Below are 20012 nucleotides of genomic sequence, written 5' to 3' on the forward strand. Positions count from 1 at the left end.
CACAAACTTGAAATGCAAGTATCAGAATTCTTTATCAAATTCACCAGGTTCTGATGAAGGTGTCAGAAAATCTAACACCCGGCTACCTAAAGATTCATCCTCAAACCTCCAAGATATAAGCAAATCTTTAACCGTAGTTCCCTTTTTTGACTCCTTTAAACTGGAATTGTGCAATTTCAGTAGGACAGAATCCACAGCTAAAGATGTGTCTGTCAGTTTCTCAATCGAGTTCTCTGCAAAACATTCGTCCAAATCTATCTTCAGATTAGTAAAAAACTCATCTATGCTTTCTGAAGATTCAATTTTAACTGACGAGGTGAAGCGAAGTTGATGTTCCTCCAGGTTGAGTTCTTCCGACACTGTTTTACTATCCAAAAGTTTCATGTCCATGTTCTTCATTACAAGCATGCCATCAATCGGTGTCTCATTGTTCGCTTTGATCATACGATGACGCTTGGATTGGGAGTCATGAGGATTAAAGGCTTTGCGTTTTAAAAAGCCTAAGATAATAAAGGTAACTTTTGATCAAATAGGAGAAATTAAAGCACTGCTGCTACTTATTATTCATCTCTCTTAGAATTGCAGTATTTTTTTATCTTTCATGAATCCAAACTTATGCTACATGGGGTGCACACACATTAGGCAGAAAATAGCAAATGTTATACATTTTTACCGACACCTATCGGTTACAAATAACTACTTATAATTAAAATACACAAATATCTGTGAATTTTTTCACAGAACAACAGCTAAAGCAAAACAACCATATCTAGTTCAGAGTTTGGTCATCATTATATTAAAGGCTCAAATTTTTATAATGGCATAAATAATCAATTTAATTTCAATTTACATTAGTGACATCATCTACTATAGATAAGTGATCAGATACATACCCTTTGCCATATCAATGACAATTTTAGACTGAACTGGCATGGTAGCAGATTCACCATTGGCTGGCATGAAACAATTTAAATGAAATTCTTCATTAATCTTCTTTTTCAAAAACTCCATTTTGGAACCTTCTCCATGTACAAGCATAACGTTCTTAGGCTCACACTGACGTATCAACTGCATGATTCCCGACGCATCTGCGTGTGCGCTGAATGATAAATATTGTACAGACAGTTTGACATCCACAACGGTCTTTTTGTCAAGTTCGATTTTCTTTTGACCACTTAATACTTTATGACCTACAGTCCCAATAACGCAATACCCAGGCATAATTAACATATTGTTTTCATCAGGCGCCCACTTTTTAAAAATTTGTAAAGATAAACCTGCATGCAGCATACCGGGTGTAGCAAAGACGACCATTGCACCTGGGTTGTCAATATAGCTTCTGTCGAAGGGTTTTATATGTTTAAAGTCAAATAAGTTTCTTTGCACGAAAGTGTTGCGTATTTTTTGATTTGTCCATGAAATGAACAACTTGTAATAATGATTGGCTTTTTCAGTTAATCCTGTGGAAAAGTATATCGGTACTTGAATGTTCATGCGATCCCAGAATGTTTCCAATAAAATACAAAGTTCTTGAGCTCTTCCCAGCGCAAATACAGGAATCAAAACCTAAAGAATTGTTTGTCATTTTAAAGCAAATTTTGTATAGGTATAAAGATAGAATACTATGTAATCATGGTTAAATTGCAACTTTTTAGTTTAATTGTTTTAGTATTCAACCCTTCATTATAATTTTACAGTAACTTGTAGATTATAAAACAAGACAGTACTAAACAAGCGCACAACAATTATTATTAGTAAGATAAAAATCTTGTAGGGTCTATATAAAGCTAACAATAATTCTAACGAACTTTCACAGCAACATATATACAAATAACATGATTTACCTTGCCTCCTTTCATGATTGACTCGTGCACCTTTTTCAAAAAATCCATTTCTCGACATCGTTTAGAATCTCTTATTGTCGTTGCATATGTTGATTCTGTTATTAAGAGATCTGGTCGACATTTATCAATCCATGCTGCTCCCAGATGCCGATCTGGCGTCATATTGTAATCACCTAAAATTATAGCAGCTTGTTTTTTTATTTTCAACCCACTTAACGGAGTCTCATGTTTTACCATACAAAAACAAATTCCTGAACACTCTGAGCAATAAAAAAATTAACTTCCAAAAATATGTATTCAAGAAAAAGTGAGTTTGATGGTCGAGTTTAAGAAACATCTTGATATAATCTCTTAATGTTTTGCAGTTTTTAGGAAAATACTGAAATTGTTTAGATTTTACATTTTGAACCTCTCTTTACAACCAGAATATATAATTCAGATTAATTTGACAACTTTTACTAATAATATAATGGGATACTTTCACAAGTTCTTTGACTGGCAAATAAATTTTTTGAAATAGTAAATTTAACCAGTTTTGACAAGTTTTAGAAAAATCTTACGCGATATGTATTAAAAATTAATGTATCAAAATCAAAACAAAAAAAATACATGAAAATTTTGGTTGCACACTTCAAATATGCATCACCTCTTAGTAAAGTATAATCCGCAAGGACTGCTTCCTATAAAGGTTAGGCAGGTAAAGCACCTAGCATATTACAAATTGGAAGTAAAATCGCATTATTTTTTTAACTATCTAGTTTACCCCACTGTTTACAGGAGGTCAAAGAAGGCTTATTCATAATGTACGATAATCCACAATTGAACAATAACATCAGATCAGTTCCTTTGTATTTATTTGATAAACCATAATGGTTTATTTTCTCACATTGGTATTGTTTTAGTATTTCTAAATACAAAGTATGCAAAATACTGAACATTTGATATTAGATTTACTTGAAATGAGTGTTGCTTAGCTTGAAACGTTGTAATATAACTACACAGTTAACATACATGTTTTAGTTTACTGCATTATACAAATTGTTATTTCAGGGTTTTACAATCAACAATTAAATCAGCTAAACACCTGTACAACAGGTAAACCGTCCATCACGCCATAACAAGCAAAAGATTCAGCATCACACTGAATTCTGTTTAAATGAATACAAAAACATTGACTTGTATCTGTTGCTGAAATTAATAGCTATGTTTTTGTTACCAGTATTTTGCTACTAGCGACACACTTTGCTACCAGTAACAAGATACAGAAGATAAAAAATGATTTTGTATCTTGCTATTGGCAACAAAATTAATGTTGTGGATAACAAAAAAGTGCTGTGAGAAACAAAAAAGCTAGTAATTAACATAAATCTGTTATACAAAATGGCTTATGGAGATAGAAAATTTGGACTCATTACTTTTGGTTTTGTGAATAGAAATATAAATTACATGGCCCACAGTGTAGAACCATGTTATAGTTGACTTTTAAATTTATGGTTTTGTATTCTTTAAATTTGAAACGTTCTCATATTGATTACAAACTGGGTACCATGAGGATAAACCAATGATTTGTCACGGCCTAACTAACTGTCTAGGTGCATGTACATTAGAATCGTCTTACATGCAAACTTGACTACCTTTTGAAGATATATTCCTTTTACCTGTATAAACAAATGATTGATCTCCCACTCGACAATAAAACATTGCAGCTCCAATCACATGTCCAGCATAATATGCTTTAATTTCCAACTCATCATCAACCTGAAGAAAACATAATGGTGTAAGTAAACTTTCTTTGAAGAAAACATGCTACGAATTGCATTCCATCAAAGCCATTTTTTGCACGTGTTATAACAAATAAAGATATGGAAGTTTTTTTACTGAAAGACTTTTTTTGAAAGTCTATAACTATTTTTTTTTCAAAAAAAAAACAACAAATGAGAATGTGCAGATTTATGTGTTTACATTGTATTAAAAATAAAACAGGTCCATCAAGAGCTTGTGGCAAAAACTAAATTGGAAATAAGCAATGCTGAAACATTTCCTTGCATACAATTATTGTGAACATTTTTTTCATTTCGATAAAGGAAAACAAAAATTAAAATAATTCTAAGGTGAACATATTTAGTGCAGTTAAGAATTTGAAAATAATATACTTTCTATGAATACATGAAAACAAAAATAATATTAGAATTATATTTAAAAATAATATTGAAAGGAAGACACAAACCAAGCTTTAATGAACAATGCTTAAACTATTCAGTAAAGAAAAAAATCATTTGCAGATAAACCTTGACATTTTTTGAATAGGATGTGTAATTTTTGCGTGTGCAATATTTCACACGTCTGGACAGCATTTGCGCGTGCGATCACACTTCTCTCATGGAATTCTGACTTTAAAAGGGACCTCCGACCTCAGAAAAAAACTATTTCTTACAACATAGATATTTTTAATTATTAAAGAATTGATTTAATTTTCTGCCATTTATAACTAATTTGCAAAACATGATTCAAAAATGATCTAGTTCCATGGATTTGAGAAAATGTTTTAACCCCTTGTTTTATAAAGAAAGTGTTCAATAAAAAAATCATATGATAATTAGCAATATTTTCTAGGTATAACACACAATGTTGTAGAGTTGTGTAAAGAACCTTTTTTAAAATTAAAGCAATTAGTGTCTCTTGTATTACTGCAGGTTGTTAAAATCATCAGTTATTTTGGACAACTCTTATTTTCTGTTTGTATTTAGAATACTGAATGGTAAAAAAAGACATTGTGTGGGCAAAGATTAACCAAATGCTTCATCAAAAAATAGATTGATCAAAAAATAAATTGTAATTGTTGGGTAAACGGCATACGTAAAAGTGATGTTCATTTTTCGCATCAAGATTTTTGTGAATTTGTAGATATGTTATAAAATACAAATAAATGTTCTCCCTGCAAAAACAAAAAGCATATGGACATAAACTATTATCAAGACTACATCATGAAAGATCAGTTTATAGACAAAAATTAATGTCTCACTAGGTGCTTTAGCTACATCCATGAGAGGAGACGTCAATTATTTCCAGCTGTTTCCGTGTTATTGCAATATATAACTAGGCTAATTTTAGTAATGTCATTGATGTAAATTGAAGTCAATGCAATGAATTCATGAATTGGGAATCGGGAACCAGTCTAGAATTTGAGGTCACCCTCAAGCTTAGCATCATATTATATACATACTAGTTGATAGTGGAAAAATCTACTTAGACAAAAAAAGAAACAAAATCATTCCTTCATTTGAATTTTGATGACGTCAGCAATGACCCATCAATACAGAAATAAATTATTTTCGTATTTTTTTGGCTCTTACATCATCATCAACATCATTCTCATCTTAATGTCCGTTTTCCATGCTAGCATGGGTTGGATGGAGTATATTAATGACCATCTTCCAATCTGATCTAGACTGTGTTAGATCTAAACTCAACTTTCTCTGTATCAAGTCTGTCCTTATAACCTCCTGCCAAGTCTTTCTCGGTCTGCCTCTGGGCTTTGCCCCAGGAACTATCACGTCTCTACCCTTCCTTACCCAATTATCCTCCTCCATTCTTTCCAAGTGCCCCAGCCAATTCAATCTTCTTATCTGGATAACATATTTAATTCTATGGATACTTAGTCTGCTGTATAGCTCATCTAAACTCTTTCTGTCTCCCAGACTGGCGTTACACATCCACCAAATTATTCTCATATCATACCTTTTTAAACGGTCAAGATCTTCCTGCTTCAATGCCTCACTACCGTACAACATAACAATTCTTACAAAGGCCTCATACAACCTACCTTTTACCTCAATTGAGAAGACTCTGCTGGTCAACAAAGGAAGTAACTCTCTGAACTTTTTCCAAGCAGAACCTATCCTGCAAGAAACACTTCTTCCAGCACCCCCTTCACTGCCCAACATATCACCTAAGTAACAGAAGTTCTCAATGATCTCTAACATTACTACATAAAGCTTGAAAGGCTGATCAAGTTAAGGTATGTAATTAAGCAGTTTTGGTCAGAGATTAGGGAGATAACAAGTTAAAAATATTAGTGATGTCAAATCTGTGTTTCTCACAAATGGTCGAAAAGATATGGGGATTCAAAGGATTTTAGATGACGTCATTAACCTGTCTGTTCCGAGACAGGTACGTTAACCCAGCTTTAGGAAATTGTGTTATATATCTTCTTCTGGATTCTTTTTCAAGAAATTTCATTGAATTAAACTGAAAACATTACAGTGCGCTTGCTTTGCATGTTTTTAATCTGAAAATTTTATAACTTGCATTTTATAAACATGGCGATGTTGTAAGAAGTAGTTTTTAGTTAAGATTTAGGGGCAGCTTTTTTTAACAGATATATACTAGATTAGAAATAACTTTATATAATTATTGAAGTCCTGTGTTTTGAATATGAGAAATTAGAGAATAATTTTGTAAGTTGGGTAACCCCTTAAAAAATGAAAATAAAACCACATGATCATAAATTATGATTAGCTGCACATTGTTTCAAAAAAGGATTTCTTGAATCTTTAGATGATGAAAAAATTCGCTACTGAGATGAGATTAGATATACCTGAACGCACTGATGAAGATTTACAGGTACAACTTTCTTCATGCAATCTTTTATATTCTGTGACGTGAAGAAATTTGAATCACCTTTTCTCTCAACTTGAATTTTTCGAAAGTCTTCCAGCAAAATGGGGCAGATTGCCTTAGTAGGGTGTGTCATATATATGGGACCATCATAGCCACACATTTCTGTGAAATATGGTAAGGCTCCACAGTGATCTGAAAAACAATATTGATTAACTAATACCGGTATTCTTTGTTGCAATTGCAATACGCAGGCCTCGTCAGGAATGGCGTGCAATCGCACGCGCACACGCCCACACACGCCATGTTTGAATGTTCCTGTGTGATCTTCGCATGCCAAAAAAAACACTTAATACCTCAGGCGTGCGCTAATCGCACACCAAAATAAATAATGTTCTCTTCAATGAAGGCGCACAGGAATAATATACATTGCCGATCGCGAGTAAAGCTACACATCTTTGAGAGTACGAATACAAATAAATGCAAGTAAAATAATTCAGAGTGAGAGTACAATGCGAGTGCGAGTAAAATAAATAAGAGTAATCAATAATTAAACTACTCGCAAGTAAATATTAAAAAAATATATCATGCTACTCGCGAGTTATATTAAAGAAAAACAAAGACATTAATTTTAATTCACTATTTAATTTTTTTTTTAATTTAGTTGCTCTTTTAAAATTAATAAATAAATTTTAAAGTTCGACTTTTCCTTTTTTTACAGTTCAACTTTTACGTCTTTTTTTTCCGTCTTGTTCTTTCGCAGAAATCACTTCCAGCATGTTCTTTTGCAAGCACAGAGTCAGCATGATATCTAATTATAGTTATGGTGATCAATTGCCACATGCAGACTTTGCTTTCTGAATATTTTTCAACAAACATTGCTTTACAACTCAGACAACAATCTGTATAGTTATAAAACATCGCCATAGAAACAGGACGTCACAAAGCTTGTTATTGTTTTGTTTAGGGGGGAATGTTTTAAGATCGAAGCAACAATAATAATGTGAGGGATTTTTTTATAAAAAAAACAGTTTAATGTTTAATGATATATTTTTTTTGAAAAATATAAAAATAAAAAATATTTACCTCTAAAAAAATATTTACAAAAAAGTTATTAACTGAAAGAGTTTTATGACTGTAACTTGCATGTTTTATAATTTTTCTTCGTTCTGTTGCTACGTCGTATACTTTTTTTCTCAAAAATAATGAATAATGAACGCATCGCACATTTTAGTTTCGTCCTAACAAATTACCTGCTTTTCAAAACATGGCAAAATTAGTGTTGCCGTATGCGAGTTCTATGATTATTCGAAAAAAAAAATGGAACAAAAATAAGCACACGCCATCGCAAATTATGCCATGCGAACAACGCACGCCTCAAAATTATTAGGAAGTATCATGACGTGCGAAGCTCGCACGCCAGCATTTTTCTTCCTGACGAGGCCTGATACGTATGCACTACCGCTAAAGAACCTCAACCCTTTTAAAAACCTTATTCTATCACTCTTCAACCTCTTTTTCTTTGACTGCCAACACATAAGGGTTTATAAACTATATATCCAGTCACTACAGAAAAATCAAGTTAGTGATATTAAACACAGTGTGGATCATGCAAAAAGTCAAGGTTGCTTCTTTTCCACATCATGACCAGAAAAAGCCTGACTTCTTTCTTTCGTTTTAAAATTGCGAATTAAGACACTTTCAAAATATAAGTGGTTGATTTTCCTAGAGAGCATCACAGTTATATAGTCTGGATTTAGAAATAAATTACAGTAAAATAAAAGCTTTTAAACCTACCGAGATGAAAATGGCTGATAATCAGGCAGTCTATATACGGTGTATATGGTCCAGTCTTTGCTATATATGAAAAATCAGGAAATTTTCTGTCATCATTAAAGCCCATGTGCATACCACAGTCGAGCATGATATTTTTTCCCCCTAACGTGACAATTATGCAACTTCGTCCAACATCTTGACCTGCTCCAAGTGGAACTGCTTTTATTTCTGCCATATCTATAATCTAAAAATGTGGAATTATACACAAACTTTCTAATTTAATAGAATACATGTAGCTACCATGCTTACATATGCACAAAAAATTGAGAAACTTTTGCTTCTCTTTCCCTTGTTTGAAATGAGTCTGATTCAGATAATTATTAGCCTGTAGATGAATAGTTCCTAAGAGTAATGCCACATACAGTGTAAAAAAATTAATTTTTTAATTCTAAGCATTTTTACATATGGATGGCATTTATTTAAAAATATCAATCGTTTTCATGATGCAATTTTAAACAATAGCTTTTTTGGATTGGTAAAAGTGATGGATATGGAGGAGTTGGCATATTCGTTGCAGAGATGTGGGTAGAAAAAGTAATAGATGTTATGTGTGTTAATAGCTGTATTATAGTGATAAAGTTTTTGATAGGTTATAGGATTGTCACTTTTCTGTCAGTTATGCTCTACAGTGTGGACTCAGTGAGGAAGATAAAGATAAGTTTTATGATGAGTTAATAGCAGTCACATCAAAGTTTGGAGACTTTGAACTTGTGATGGTGGGTGGCGACTTTAATGGTCATGTTGCATGTTGGGAAGTCATCTGAAGGTTATAGAGGTGTGCATGGAGGTTATGGATTTGGGAGCAGAAATAAGGAAGGGGAGAGATTGTTTGAGTTTGGAATGGCAACGAACATGGTGGTTTGCAACATATCATTCAGTAAGAGACAGAGTAGGCTGATAACATATGACTCGGGTGGCTGTAAGACACAGATAGATTACTTCCTGGTTAGAAAATCGGACAAGAAAGTGGTGAAGGACGTGAAAGTTATATCGGGGAAAGAGTGTGTTTCCCAGCATAGGTTGCTTGTTTGTGATATTATCTGTGTTAAAGAAGCCAAGGGAAAGTACAGGCCCTGTCTTAAAGTCTGGAAGCTGACGGAAGAGATTGTAGCAAGACAGTTTAGTGCAAAAGTTCAGCAGTTAGCCCACAATGGTCAATGTGATGCTGACAATGTTGAAAGTACTTGGAATACTTTGAAGAATTGTCTTCTAGAAGCTTTTGATGATACCTGTGGGTGAACAAAAGGACCAGCTACACAGACCTGGTGGTGGAATAATGAGGCTGACCAGTGTATAAAGGAAAAGAGGAGACTTTGGAAAGAATGGAAGTCAGGCGGTAGTAAAAATATTAACTTAGAAGCTAAGCGTTGTGCTCGTACAGCATTGTATAAGGCAAAATCAGAAGCAAAGAGGAACAGATTTGCGGATATGTTAAGAAGGGAAGACCAGCGCAATGATGTATTCAAGATAGCAAAGCAAATGAAGAAGACTAATCAAGATGTTGTAGGTGAAAAGTATATACGTAATCTAATGATGATGGTGTTTTGGCTAGCACAGAGGAGAAGAAAAGGGTAGCTTGGAAGAATTATTATCAGAGGTTGCTTAACACTGAGGTGAGATTATGGTGAATGAAGTATTTCCAGCTTTAATGATGTACAACAGTGGCTTGTTAGAGATAGTTGAGAACTTCTATTACTTAGGTGATATGTTGGGCAGTGAAGGGGGTGCTAGAAGAAGTGTTACTTGCAGGATAGGTTCTGCCTGGAAAAATTTCAGAGAGTTACTTCCTTTGTTGACTAGCAGAATCTTGTCAATAGAGGTAAAAGATAGGTTGTATGAGGCCTGTGTAAGAAGTGTTATGTTGTACGGTAGTGAGACATCGGTAGTGAAGCAGGAGGATCTTGACCGTTTAGAAAGGAATGATATGAGAATGGTTAGGTGGATGTGTAACGCCACTCTGAGAGACGGAAAGAGTTCAGATGAGCTAAGAAGCAGGCTAAGCATCCGTAGAATTAAAGATGTTATCCAGATAAGAAGATTGAATTGGCTTGGGCACTTGGAAATAATGGAGGGGGATAATTGGTTAAGAAAGTGTAGAGACTTGATAGTTCCTGAGGCAAAGCCCAGAGGCAGACCCAGAAAGACTTGGCAGGAGGTTATAAGAACAGACTTGATACAGAGGAAGTTGAGTTTAGATCTAACACAGTCTAGATCAGATTGGAAGAGGGTCATTAATATACCACGTCCAACCCATGCTAACATGGAAAACAGATGTTAAGCCGAAAATGATGATGATGATGAGCTTGTATGTTATATACAAGTGAGAACAAAAAGCTTTATTTTATCTTATTGTAAGACTTTATCGTATCTCATCGTTATAGATAGCACACAATAACAATTCACAATCTTTCATTTTAGGGCGTGACTATAGCGTGAGCCTCCACATACACCTGGAACATAATTGAGATGCTTTTTCAGGTCTTAATTTTAAAACATAATCACACATATATACAAAAGTTTATTTTTTTCAGATTAATTAGAGAATTTAAGATCACATGCCTGGACTTCATTTTGTATCTGGCATTTGCTACATACAGTACCGCTTGAATGTAACTTTACATGTACGCGATAGTATCACCTTCGCATGAGCTTTCAGTAGCGTCAGAACTTTCGTTGTTATTGTTAACCTATTGTTAAATACATGAGCTATTTTTGCATGTTGAAAACAATAGAGTTCATGTCTTGTTCACAAAATTTAATTAGCTCTTGTGAACTGCGGTGTCCCAATGTTGTATTTAATTGCTATAGTCGTCAAGAGATCAACGAAAGAAAATAAAATTTAACAAAGATTTAAGTTTCGTTAGATCGCATTTTAAAAGTGTGAACGAAAAACGGTGATAGAAATGCTTTGTTAGATAGCATTTTAAAAGTTTAAGAACGAAAAAGGACGTTAAAAATGCATTGTTAGATCATGTTTTATAAGTTTAAGAACAAAAAACGGCCATAAAAATGCATTGTTAGATCATGTTTTATAAGTTTAAGAACAAAAAACGGCCATAAAAATGCTTTGTTAGATCATGTTTTATAAGTTTAAGAACGAAAAACGGCGATAAAAATGCTTTGTTAGATTGCATTTTAAAAGTTTAAGAACGAAAAACAGCAATAGAAATGCTTTTAGATTGCATTTTAAAAGTTTAAGAACATAAAACAGCGATAGAAAAGCTTCGTTAGATCGTGTTTTAAAAATTTAAGAACAAAAAACGGCGATAGAAAAGCTTCGTTAGATTGTGTTTTTAAAGTTTAAGAACGAAAAACAGCAATAAAAATGCTTCGTTAGATTGTGTTTTAAAAATGTAAGAATGAAAAGCAGCAATAGAAATTCTTTTAACGTGTTATGTTCGTTCATTTTTCTAAAATAATAATGCAATAGCCTTCGTGATTTTTAACACTTTTAAACAATAACATGCATGTTACATGTTACAACAAAAGGATTTATCAAATATTATTGCTCTGACTCGCGCACAACGATAACAATAAAAAGCAATTAAATTCGTGCATAAACAAAATATATGTGAACGTTCTTTATGTAGACATGAGATCGTTACATGAGGTCGTAAAACTCGTGTACATGTAAAGTTACATTCAAGTGGTATTGTACTAAGCCTTTCTTTATTGACAAGACTGCTTCATTGCACACATAAACTGCTGTCTAATTAAAGTTTCTTTCTTATGATATTTTTCAAATATCTAGCGCAAACATCAACGCTGCGTGTTTTGTCCTAAGATACAACAATGTGGGGTAACCAGTTTCAAATTTAGATTTTCTAACCTCCTTCCCAGGCTTTTGGTTCTCAACTGCTCTGCACTTCCATGTTAAGAGCTTTTAAAAGAATAAATTTTTATATATATATCCCCTAAAGAAAAAAAAGTTAATTGAATTTTTGCTAAGAGTTTAATGTTTCTACATTTCTGTAGAATGTATATAACTATATATTCTAGAAAAAAAAGATACACAAGTTCACAGTTTCAGCTAACGATTGTTTAAATAAATCTAAAGAAACGCTCTTATTGAGAATTGAAAAAAGTAAACCATTATGGATTAAGAAGGCTCTGACCATGCATAAAAGTGAAACATTTTTTTGCAAAATATTTTGAAAAGAAAAGTTACAATTTCTTGATATTGTTTTAGGTAGGGTGACTGGCAATAACATTCTAAATTTTCATTCCGTAAGACTAATTATTACTATAGAAAATGAGAGATATTTATAATGCCCATGGTCAAAGCCTTATTAAATTCACTCTGTTTACTTTTTTATCAATACAGAAAATAAGTAAACAACTTAAACTGTGAAGAGGTGTATTACTTATTTCTGTTGTTATAACCTCAGCTTTTCCTGGCGCATGTGAATGCACAATTACTCTTGTTATATGTGGACTCCTAATGACATATAATTGCCAATACATGTTTTGAAAAAAATGTCGCTCATTACGTTGGCAAATGCCCAACGCCGACTAAAATTAAAAAAGCTGTAAGTGCCCTTAACCCTAATCATGTTGAAGGAGGGGGCAGTAATTTAGCACCCATCCCTCCCTTCTTTAACTTTATTCCACTGTCATGGGCATATGTTAATACCTTATACTTTTGTTAATTTTATTTTTGCCTTCCAAAATATATATATATATGTAGAATTAATTTAATTGTTTCACTTTGCAGGAAGAGAGCACCTATTCTACTACAGTCAGTAATAATACACTCAATCATAGTGCTGTGTTTTTTCCTGCACGCGCAGAAACCGAGGTAACTTTTCCGCTTAGTTTGTTTAAATTTTTATCTTCATTTCTGCGTGCGCATCAGGAATTACGTAATCACTTACAACTTAGACGCGTGTGTGCAAGTAAATATCGTTACTGTGTTTCTGTGTTTTACAGCGGACAATAAATCCTACATAAATGGGTCACATGTTACAAAAAAACTGGAGCTGGGATGAAAATTTAGCTAGCTATAGAGCTAATAGCTAGCTAGCTTGCCTGCTTCTTGCATTGATTGCATTCAATTGGCATGTTTGCATGTTTGTGCCAAACTGTATATCAATCAGTATATAAGCTTTTTGGGGGGTGTACAGTGTAGCTAGCTAATCAATCACCAGCCGTAATACGTTGTGTTGTAAAAACTTGAATTATTAAAAAGTAGGGCATATGACCGTCTTCTCCAGCCAGTTTGTCCACACGAATGGTACTTTTAAACTCCCCCTGGTGTTTTGCTTGCTCCGTCCTGGTTTGTGAACGCCATCCCGATATATTAACCGCATCCCCTGGCCCTTTTGTATACCGCCGATTAAAGCTACGCGGAAAAAGCTTCAGGGACTGCGCTAGCGTGCCTTACAACGCAATGGTCACTTCCCATAAAAAGCAGGGGCGGATCTAGCAAATTTTCTTAGTAGGTCATCATGCGGCGCATCATGACCTACTAACCCTGAAATAGGCTTAAACGTGAACGAAAAATAACCTCGTATGCAGACGTGTTTTATTTAGGCCTTGATAACAGAAACGAAACCTTCCCATAAACGCCGCATTTCTGCTTGCATAAACACTTTGAATATAAAAAGAAGGATCACTTAAATGTATTTACGGCAAGCAATATCACAGAGATCGTTTGCAAAAGAAAGCTCAAATGGTTCGGTCATGTCTGTAGACTGCCTCCTTACAGTATAGCGAAGAAAGCTTTTATTTAAAGAGGATTTCGTAAGCACGCGAAGACGAGAAAGACCGGCGAGACGATGGATTGACTTGATTGAAGAAGACACCGCAAAAGATCGCAAAAGTGGCGAAGACTTGTGGACACAATGTGGGTGAAGCCCCTATTGGGGTATTCGTTAGCATGAATCATTCTAAGACTGTTTCGTCCAATGTCAGCATGCCTAGGACAAACGGAAAATATAATGACATTATAGTTCGTTAAGCCCGACATGGACAATCATGCTGCCGCTTCGGAAACCAGGTACTGTAAGGAAAATTAAATTTTTATTTATAGAAAGAGATTATTGTTAAAGTGGAAGTAAAGAAATGGCTCTGTCATCCACACGCACAAGAATTATCATTACAGCTAGCTGTTTTATTATTATTGAATTATTTTTAATTAAATTATTTAACCAGGATAACCTCTTCAGTTTCTATTGGTACTGCTTTTGGGGTCCTGCGAAGGGGGTCCTAGTGCATTTAAAGCTCCCATTTGAGCTACGAAAGTCGTGCAAGTACAGCAATCGCCCAACTAGACAACCGCCTATCCTACTCATGCTGAGCGCTAAGCTGGCATGACTCGGCCACGTTTTGAACTTAAGACCTACCGCACTGAAAGCGAACGCTTTACCATAAGGCTACCAGTCGGTATCACATCATCGGAAAAACAAATGTACGTATATAAATACGCTAAGAAGGTAAATGAAAGAAACTAAAAAGAAGGTAATTGAATTTATAACGTTATCATCACCTTCTTCACCACCATATAGTATTTAAGCATTAGAGGAAGCTTAGAAAGAAAAAAAAGACTTAGTTGCTCCTTTACCCAGGTACTGACAACGGAGCCTACTGAGCCCGGGAACAATTTTAAAGTCAAGCAGGTTTATCATCACCAAAAAAAATTGGGGGAGGGGGGAGGGAGGTAAATTATGAAACTTATTACAGAAAGTAGTTCCTTTAGGTGTTGATTCGGACAAAAATTATATTTTATCCTTTTTAAACTGTATTTAAAAAGGATGAAACAATTTTATTTATTTTATTTCTTGATTATTTTAAGGTGTAAACAATCAAAGTATATATTGACATAAGGCTACATAGAAAAATAATTTAATTTAAACATTTTACTCAAAAACCAATGTCCGTTTTTAACAGCAAACTTAAACATGACTGACGAGGTGGATGGTACAAATTCTTTGTGTATATGTAACAAAGCTAAGCTATTTAACCTCTGTCACCATTGTACTGCGATTGTAGTTCTTAAGCCTTCTTATTACAGAGAAAGAACGTTCACATTCGCAGGATGTCACTGGCAATGTTGCAAGTATTGTTAATGCTACAGTCAAATTATAACGATATAATTGCTTTAGAGTGGCTGAAATATTATCAGGATAACTATCCTGCATCTCCTAGTACTTATGCCAGAGATCTTGCTAAGCATCAAGAGCTAAAAAGTTTGGCATGCTCTCAGAAAAAAATTACAAAAAGCTGTAAACTTGTCTTTTCATCCCAATAGACCATGTCTACCAACTAAAGACATTTTAAAATGGCTACCTCCTTTAGCAAGTCCTCTTGTTTTTGTCTGCATTAAATGCAGAATTGTAGACAGACATATTGAGAAAACCTTTCATGGATTTAAAGAGACTTTCTGGGACAGAAGAAAATAGAGGATGCTTACAGTCAAAGCTAGTGTTCATAATTAGTTCCACTGACACAATAATTAGCAACTCGTTAACCATCACATCTTTCCAAAACAAACACAACGCCATAGAACTGTACAGGCAATTTCCATTGACCTGAGACCCGTTATAAAAATAGGTATTGCTAGCTACTCGAAAACTTTAGCTACACATATACCATTTTGTCAAAAAACTGCCTATTAAAGGTTTGTTTACGAAATCTTAAAGCATCTCTAACTCTGCTTTCTCGAACATTCAGCTTCATTTGTCTTAAACTTTGTGAAAAATTCTAAAAAAAAATTCTTTAGAATCTAAATATTTGTGGTCGTGATGGTCATCAACGATATTGACGTTTAGAGCAGGTTGATTTAGTTTTAAAAATTTCGTGAAATCCAAAGGGTTACTACTCCGCAAACCTTGTTTTGTAAACAAATGGTTTAAAAACACTGGTATTTGCTGTTGGTTTCGTGAATATGTGAGTGCTCTGTGCCTTAGTAAGATACATTTACAAAAGCATTTCCATTTTGTGTACACATGTTTCGTCGCGCCATCATTTATTCGTAAGCCTATGGAGAGTACCGTTTCCCCAATCGAAAACATTACAGTATTTCTGCGCAACCTCTTCTCCATGACTTGTTAGGTATTTATACTTGGACAGGTCCTTAATAGGTTGAATGCGAAGTGAGTAAATCTTCAACAGCGGCGGCGGGCTTTTTTAAAGTACTATCCGTAGTCCCGTCGACAAGTAGTTTTTTTATTAGTCGGTAGTTTATTAGAGATGATCGATAGTTTCATAGAGATGGTCGGTAGTGTTGATCACAGGGCCTGCAGCATTTTTTGATATATGCGGATAGTACTCATCTTAATGCAAGGGGATAAAATGTTGCAACATCAACAACGATGGAGAGTTATATAGAAAGTGATGTTGTTTTGTTTACAAAAGTAGAAATATAAATATATATGGCAAGAGAACACGTGTTATCATTAAATGAATGATACTAATTTGGAGGTACTAAAAACCGGCGAGCTCCTACTAAACAATTTTGTATATACTTGTAGACACTCCATATGTACTGTCGAACATTTATTCCAGACCTTTCGGTCGTTGCAATCTTTTGTGTATGAAAATTACGTTCCATATCTTTCGCTTTGTCGCACTATGTTTATGTCCCTTCAGCTCATTGTATTACGTTATCTTAAACTTTTCCTTTATATTTCGTATAAAGAACATTCGATTTTATAAAAAGTTCGATTGATATACACAAAGAGATTTTTGAATGTTTACAATTTAGAATTTTTAAAATCCTCCTCATTTCAAAAGTGACTTCCAAGCGAAGCTTCAACAACATAGCAAGATTAAAAAAGTAAATTATGAAGACGATGTTAGTTTTTAAATTGTAGACGAAGATTCAATTTCATTCTGATCGCCTTTCCTTTGTTCCATAATTTCCCTCTAACTTAAACCTAACATATGTCAACAGCTGCATTCAAATCACTCGCACCCGTGTGACCCGCAAAATTCTAAATAAATCTACCGCCTACTAAAACGACTTTTGTCGCATAATAAAACTTCTAAATACTAAAAAGCGCGGCGGCCGGAGCGCGGCAGCAAATGTGCACGCCCGCCCGTGTGGCTAGCCCCGTTTACAACCAGGGTCTAAAACGGATTAAATCCGAAATAAGTTTAAACAAAAAAACATAACATGGCGGAGAAGAAGTGGCCAAAGTTGGGAATAGTGATGAATTTTTAGCATTAACGATAGCTGCGTAAAAATTATGTGATGGATAAATATTGGATACTTCATATATAAGAATTGAAAGGGGATAACAAATATTTAAATATAAATATATTTTTAAAAATATTATACGCTTGTTGGTCTTCCCACAGCCATTACTACGATGGCCCCTATGGCTCACGTTTCTTCCAATTTAAAAACACTTCTCTTGTATGATCCAAACAGTTCTCTTCTGTATTCTCATCTTCTCTTCTGCATTTTGACACTTCTCTTCTGCACTTAACACTTCTCTGCATGTGGCCCCAAACTTTCTCTTCACAAGTAATTTTTAAAATCTGGTCCGCAATTTTACACCCATGGTCTGTATAATTTTTTTCATTTTTCGCAAAAGCATACTTGGCTAACACGTGCTCAATTTACGAATAAAAATATTTTTATTAAAATATTGTAGCAGGTCCCGAAGCATGTGCATGAATAAAATGATAACACAAATCAATTCAGATCAGTAGCAAAGTATTTAATTTTATTTATCAAGAGACACAATATATATGAAAATATAATATATGAAAAACGCAAAAAACCTGGAAGTGACGGGTCGGTCATTTATTCAAAAAACGTGAGTTAGCAAAATATAGCTCAATCAATATTCCGGACCGGAATTGGGTCTGGAAATTTTTTGAGTTCATGGAAGAAAAGTGTTTCTCACTTTGGAAGAGAAATGTTTCGAACAGAAGAGAAGATTTCAGAGGAAAGAACAGAAGTGGTTTAACTAAGAAGACAAGTGTTTTGAGTAAGAAGAGAAGTTTTTTATTAAGAAGAGAAGTGAGCCATAAGGGCCATCGTACATTACCCACCATTATTATTGTGCTTCACTCTCAGAGAGAACTGATTGAAAAAGGCGCACAGAAACTCTATTTAAAACAGGTGCCCATCAACAAACAAATAGATTTTTTGTCTTCATCTAAGGTTGTGTATGTTCCATAATGGCCCACCATAAGACAATGAGTATCTACTGGTTATAGTAAGGTCTTTGGAATGTTAAAATTGTTTATCGAATATCTTGTGTAATATATACCCTTGCTTAGTTTCTAGAAACTGATGTGTGAAGGCCTTTTAGATGCAATGCCATACCTGTTTTATACATAATCAACAGAACGTTGGTGTATGTTCAGTTTTTAGATACTTATGGCCCTTATTTCTCTCAATAATGATTCGGCTATGGTGTATCTGTCCTTGCTTTTGGTTACTGTAAATTATTTTTCTAAGCTTAGAATGATTAGTGCTATAGCCCAGACAATGTTTCAATACGTTAAATAGCTGTGAGTAAAGAAAAAAGTATGAATGTTTAAGACAATGAAAATTTAGTAATGACTTCGCTTTGTATAATATTTCAATATTGTTGGAAATCTTATTCTCTACTGTTTTTATATAAGTTTTCCAAGACAGGCTTTCGTTAAAGAACACATAAAAAGTTGAGAAAACTTTCCCCTTTTATGCTATTCTCATTTATATATACATAGATCTGGAAGTTTTAATGGTAAGTCGTCTGTTTTAAAATTTTTGCAGAATACCGTTATTTTGTTTTATTTACATTTAGGGACAGTTTGTTTGCTTGACTAGTGTCACTAGCATATACTCTTATGACCTAAATATTTGTTTGTTTGTTTGTGTAGTTCTAAGAGTGTTCAGTTTGTTTTGATTTAAGAGCACAGTGCTTGCCTAGACTCCTTTTTTTTAACGTCATGATGGCTAAATTTTGTCGGGTTATTTTCCAACATGATTGCATAGTCTGATAAGGCCATTCTTTGCATAGCTAATTTCTAGTTGAACAAGCAAACCCCAGGATCCCGCAATTACAGTATTTGTCAAAATACTGTAATTGCGCAAAACCAAAATCCATCAAGTTTAAAGTGAAAGTTTCGAATTTCTGTTACTTTTTCAGGCCATTTCTAGAATAAAACTATGCCTGAGCTACAAAAAGCACCCGCTAAAAAAATTATGAGTGCTATGGTGTGCAAAAAATCACACTCGTAAGCAAAATTTACAAGTGCGATGTGAATATTTGCAAGTGTGATTCACACTTAACTATTTTTTGTTTACCGCAACATTGTATGTTATTTAAGATGTACAGAAATGATTTGCTATATGTTTTTGGCATTAAATATATTTCTAAACATTTTTGATTTCTCTTTCCCCTTTTAAAAAGATTTTTTAAACTTTATTCAACATGTTTTTTCTTTGGTATTACATCACGAAAACATTCGTCCGAAAGCTGTATTAAGGTACAGGACACCTAACCTCTCTCATGTTCTGGTTATATTTAACTTGCATGGGTGCGCACTCTTCTCACAGTATTCTCTATAACAAAGGTCGGACTGACTTGTGGCATGGTTCCAAATGGTCTTCTGTCTTTCGTTCGTGTTTCAGTGTAATGCACCAGCTGAGCATAAGAGTGTCAGCATGAAGGGGCCGACTTTAATGTTCTCTATACTTTTTAAACAATTCAATCACAAAGAAATAAGTGTTACTTTAATCAGCATAATTGCCTTTTTTAGAAAAAGAAAAAA

The 20012-nt window shown here is 34.1% G+C and overlaps 1 protein-coding gene across 1 annotated transcript; it reads right to left on the reverse strand.

Moving 5' to 3' along the window:
* Window positions 1-13: 13 nt before the first annotated feature.
* On the reverse strand, window positions 14-12233 carry LOC130624997 (integrator complex subunit 11-like). The gene is made up of 7 exons (XM_057440070.1): window positions 12127-12233; window positions 8259-8481; window positions 6442-6656; window positions 3503-3602; window positions 1845-2017; window positions 894-1566; window positions 14-500 (listed from the first exon to the last, which is right to left on the reverse strand). Exons 2-7 carry the CDS (start codon window positions 8470-8472, stop codon window positions 22-24), a joined length of 1854 nt encoding a protein of 617 aa, XP_057296053.1. The 5' UTR covers window positions 8473-8481; window positions 12127-12233; the 3' UTR covers window positions 14-21.
* Window positions 12234-20012: the final 7779 nt, after the last annotated feature.

The sequence above is a fragment of the Hydractinia symbiolongicarpus genome, chromosome 14 (genome assembly GCF_029227915.1).
Source record: "Hydractinia symbiolongicarpus strain clone_291-10 chromosome 14, HSymV2.1, whole genome shotgun sequence".
NCBI classification, from domain to species: domain Eukaryota; kingdom Metazoa; phylum Cnidaria; class Hydrozoa; order Anthoathecata; family Hydractiniidae; genus Hydractinia; species Hydractinia symbiolongicarpus.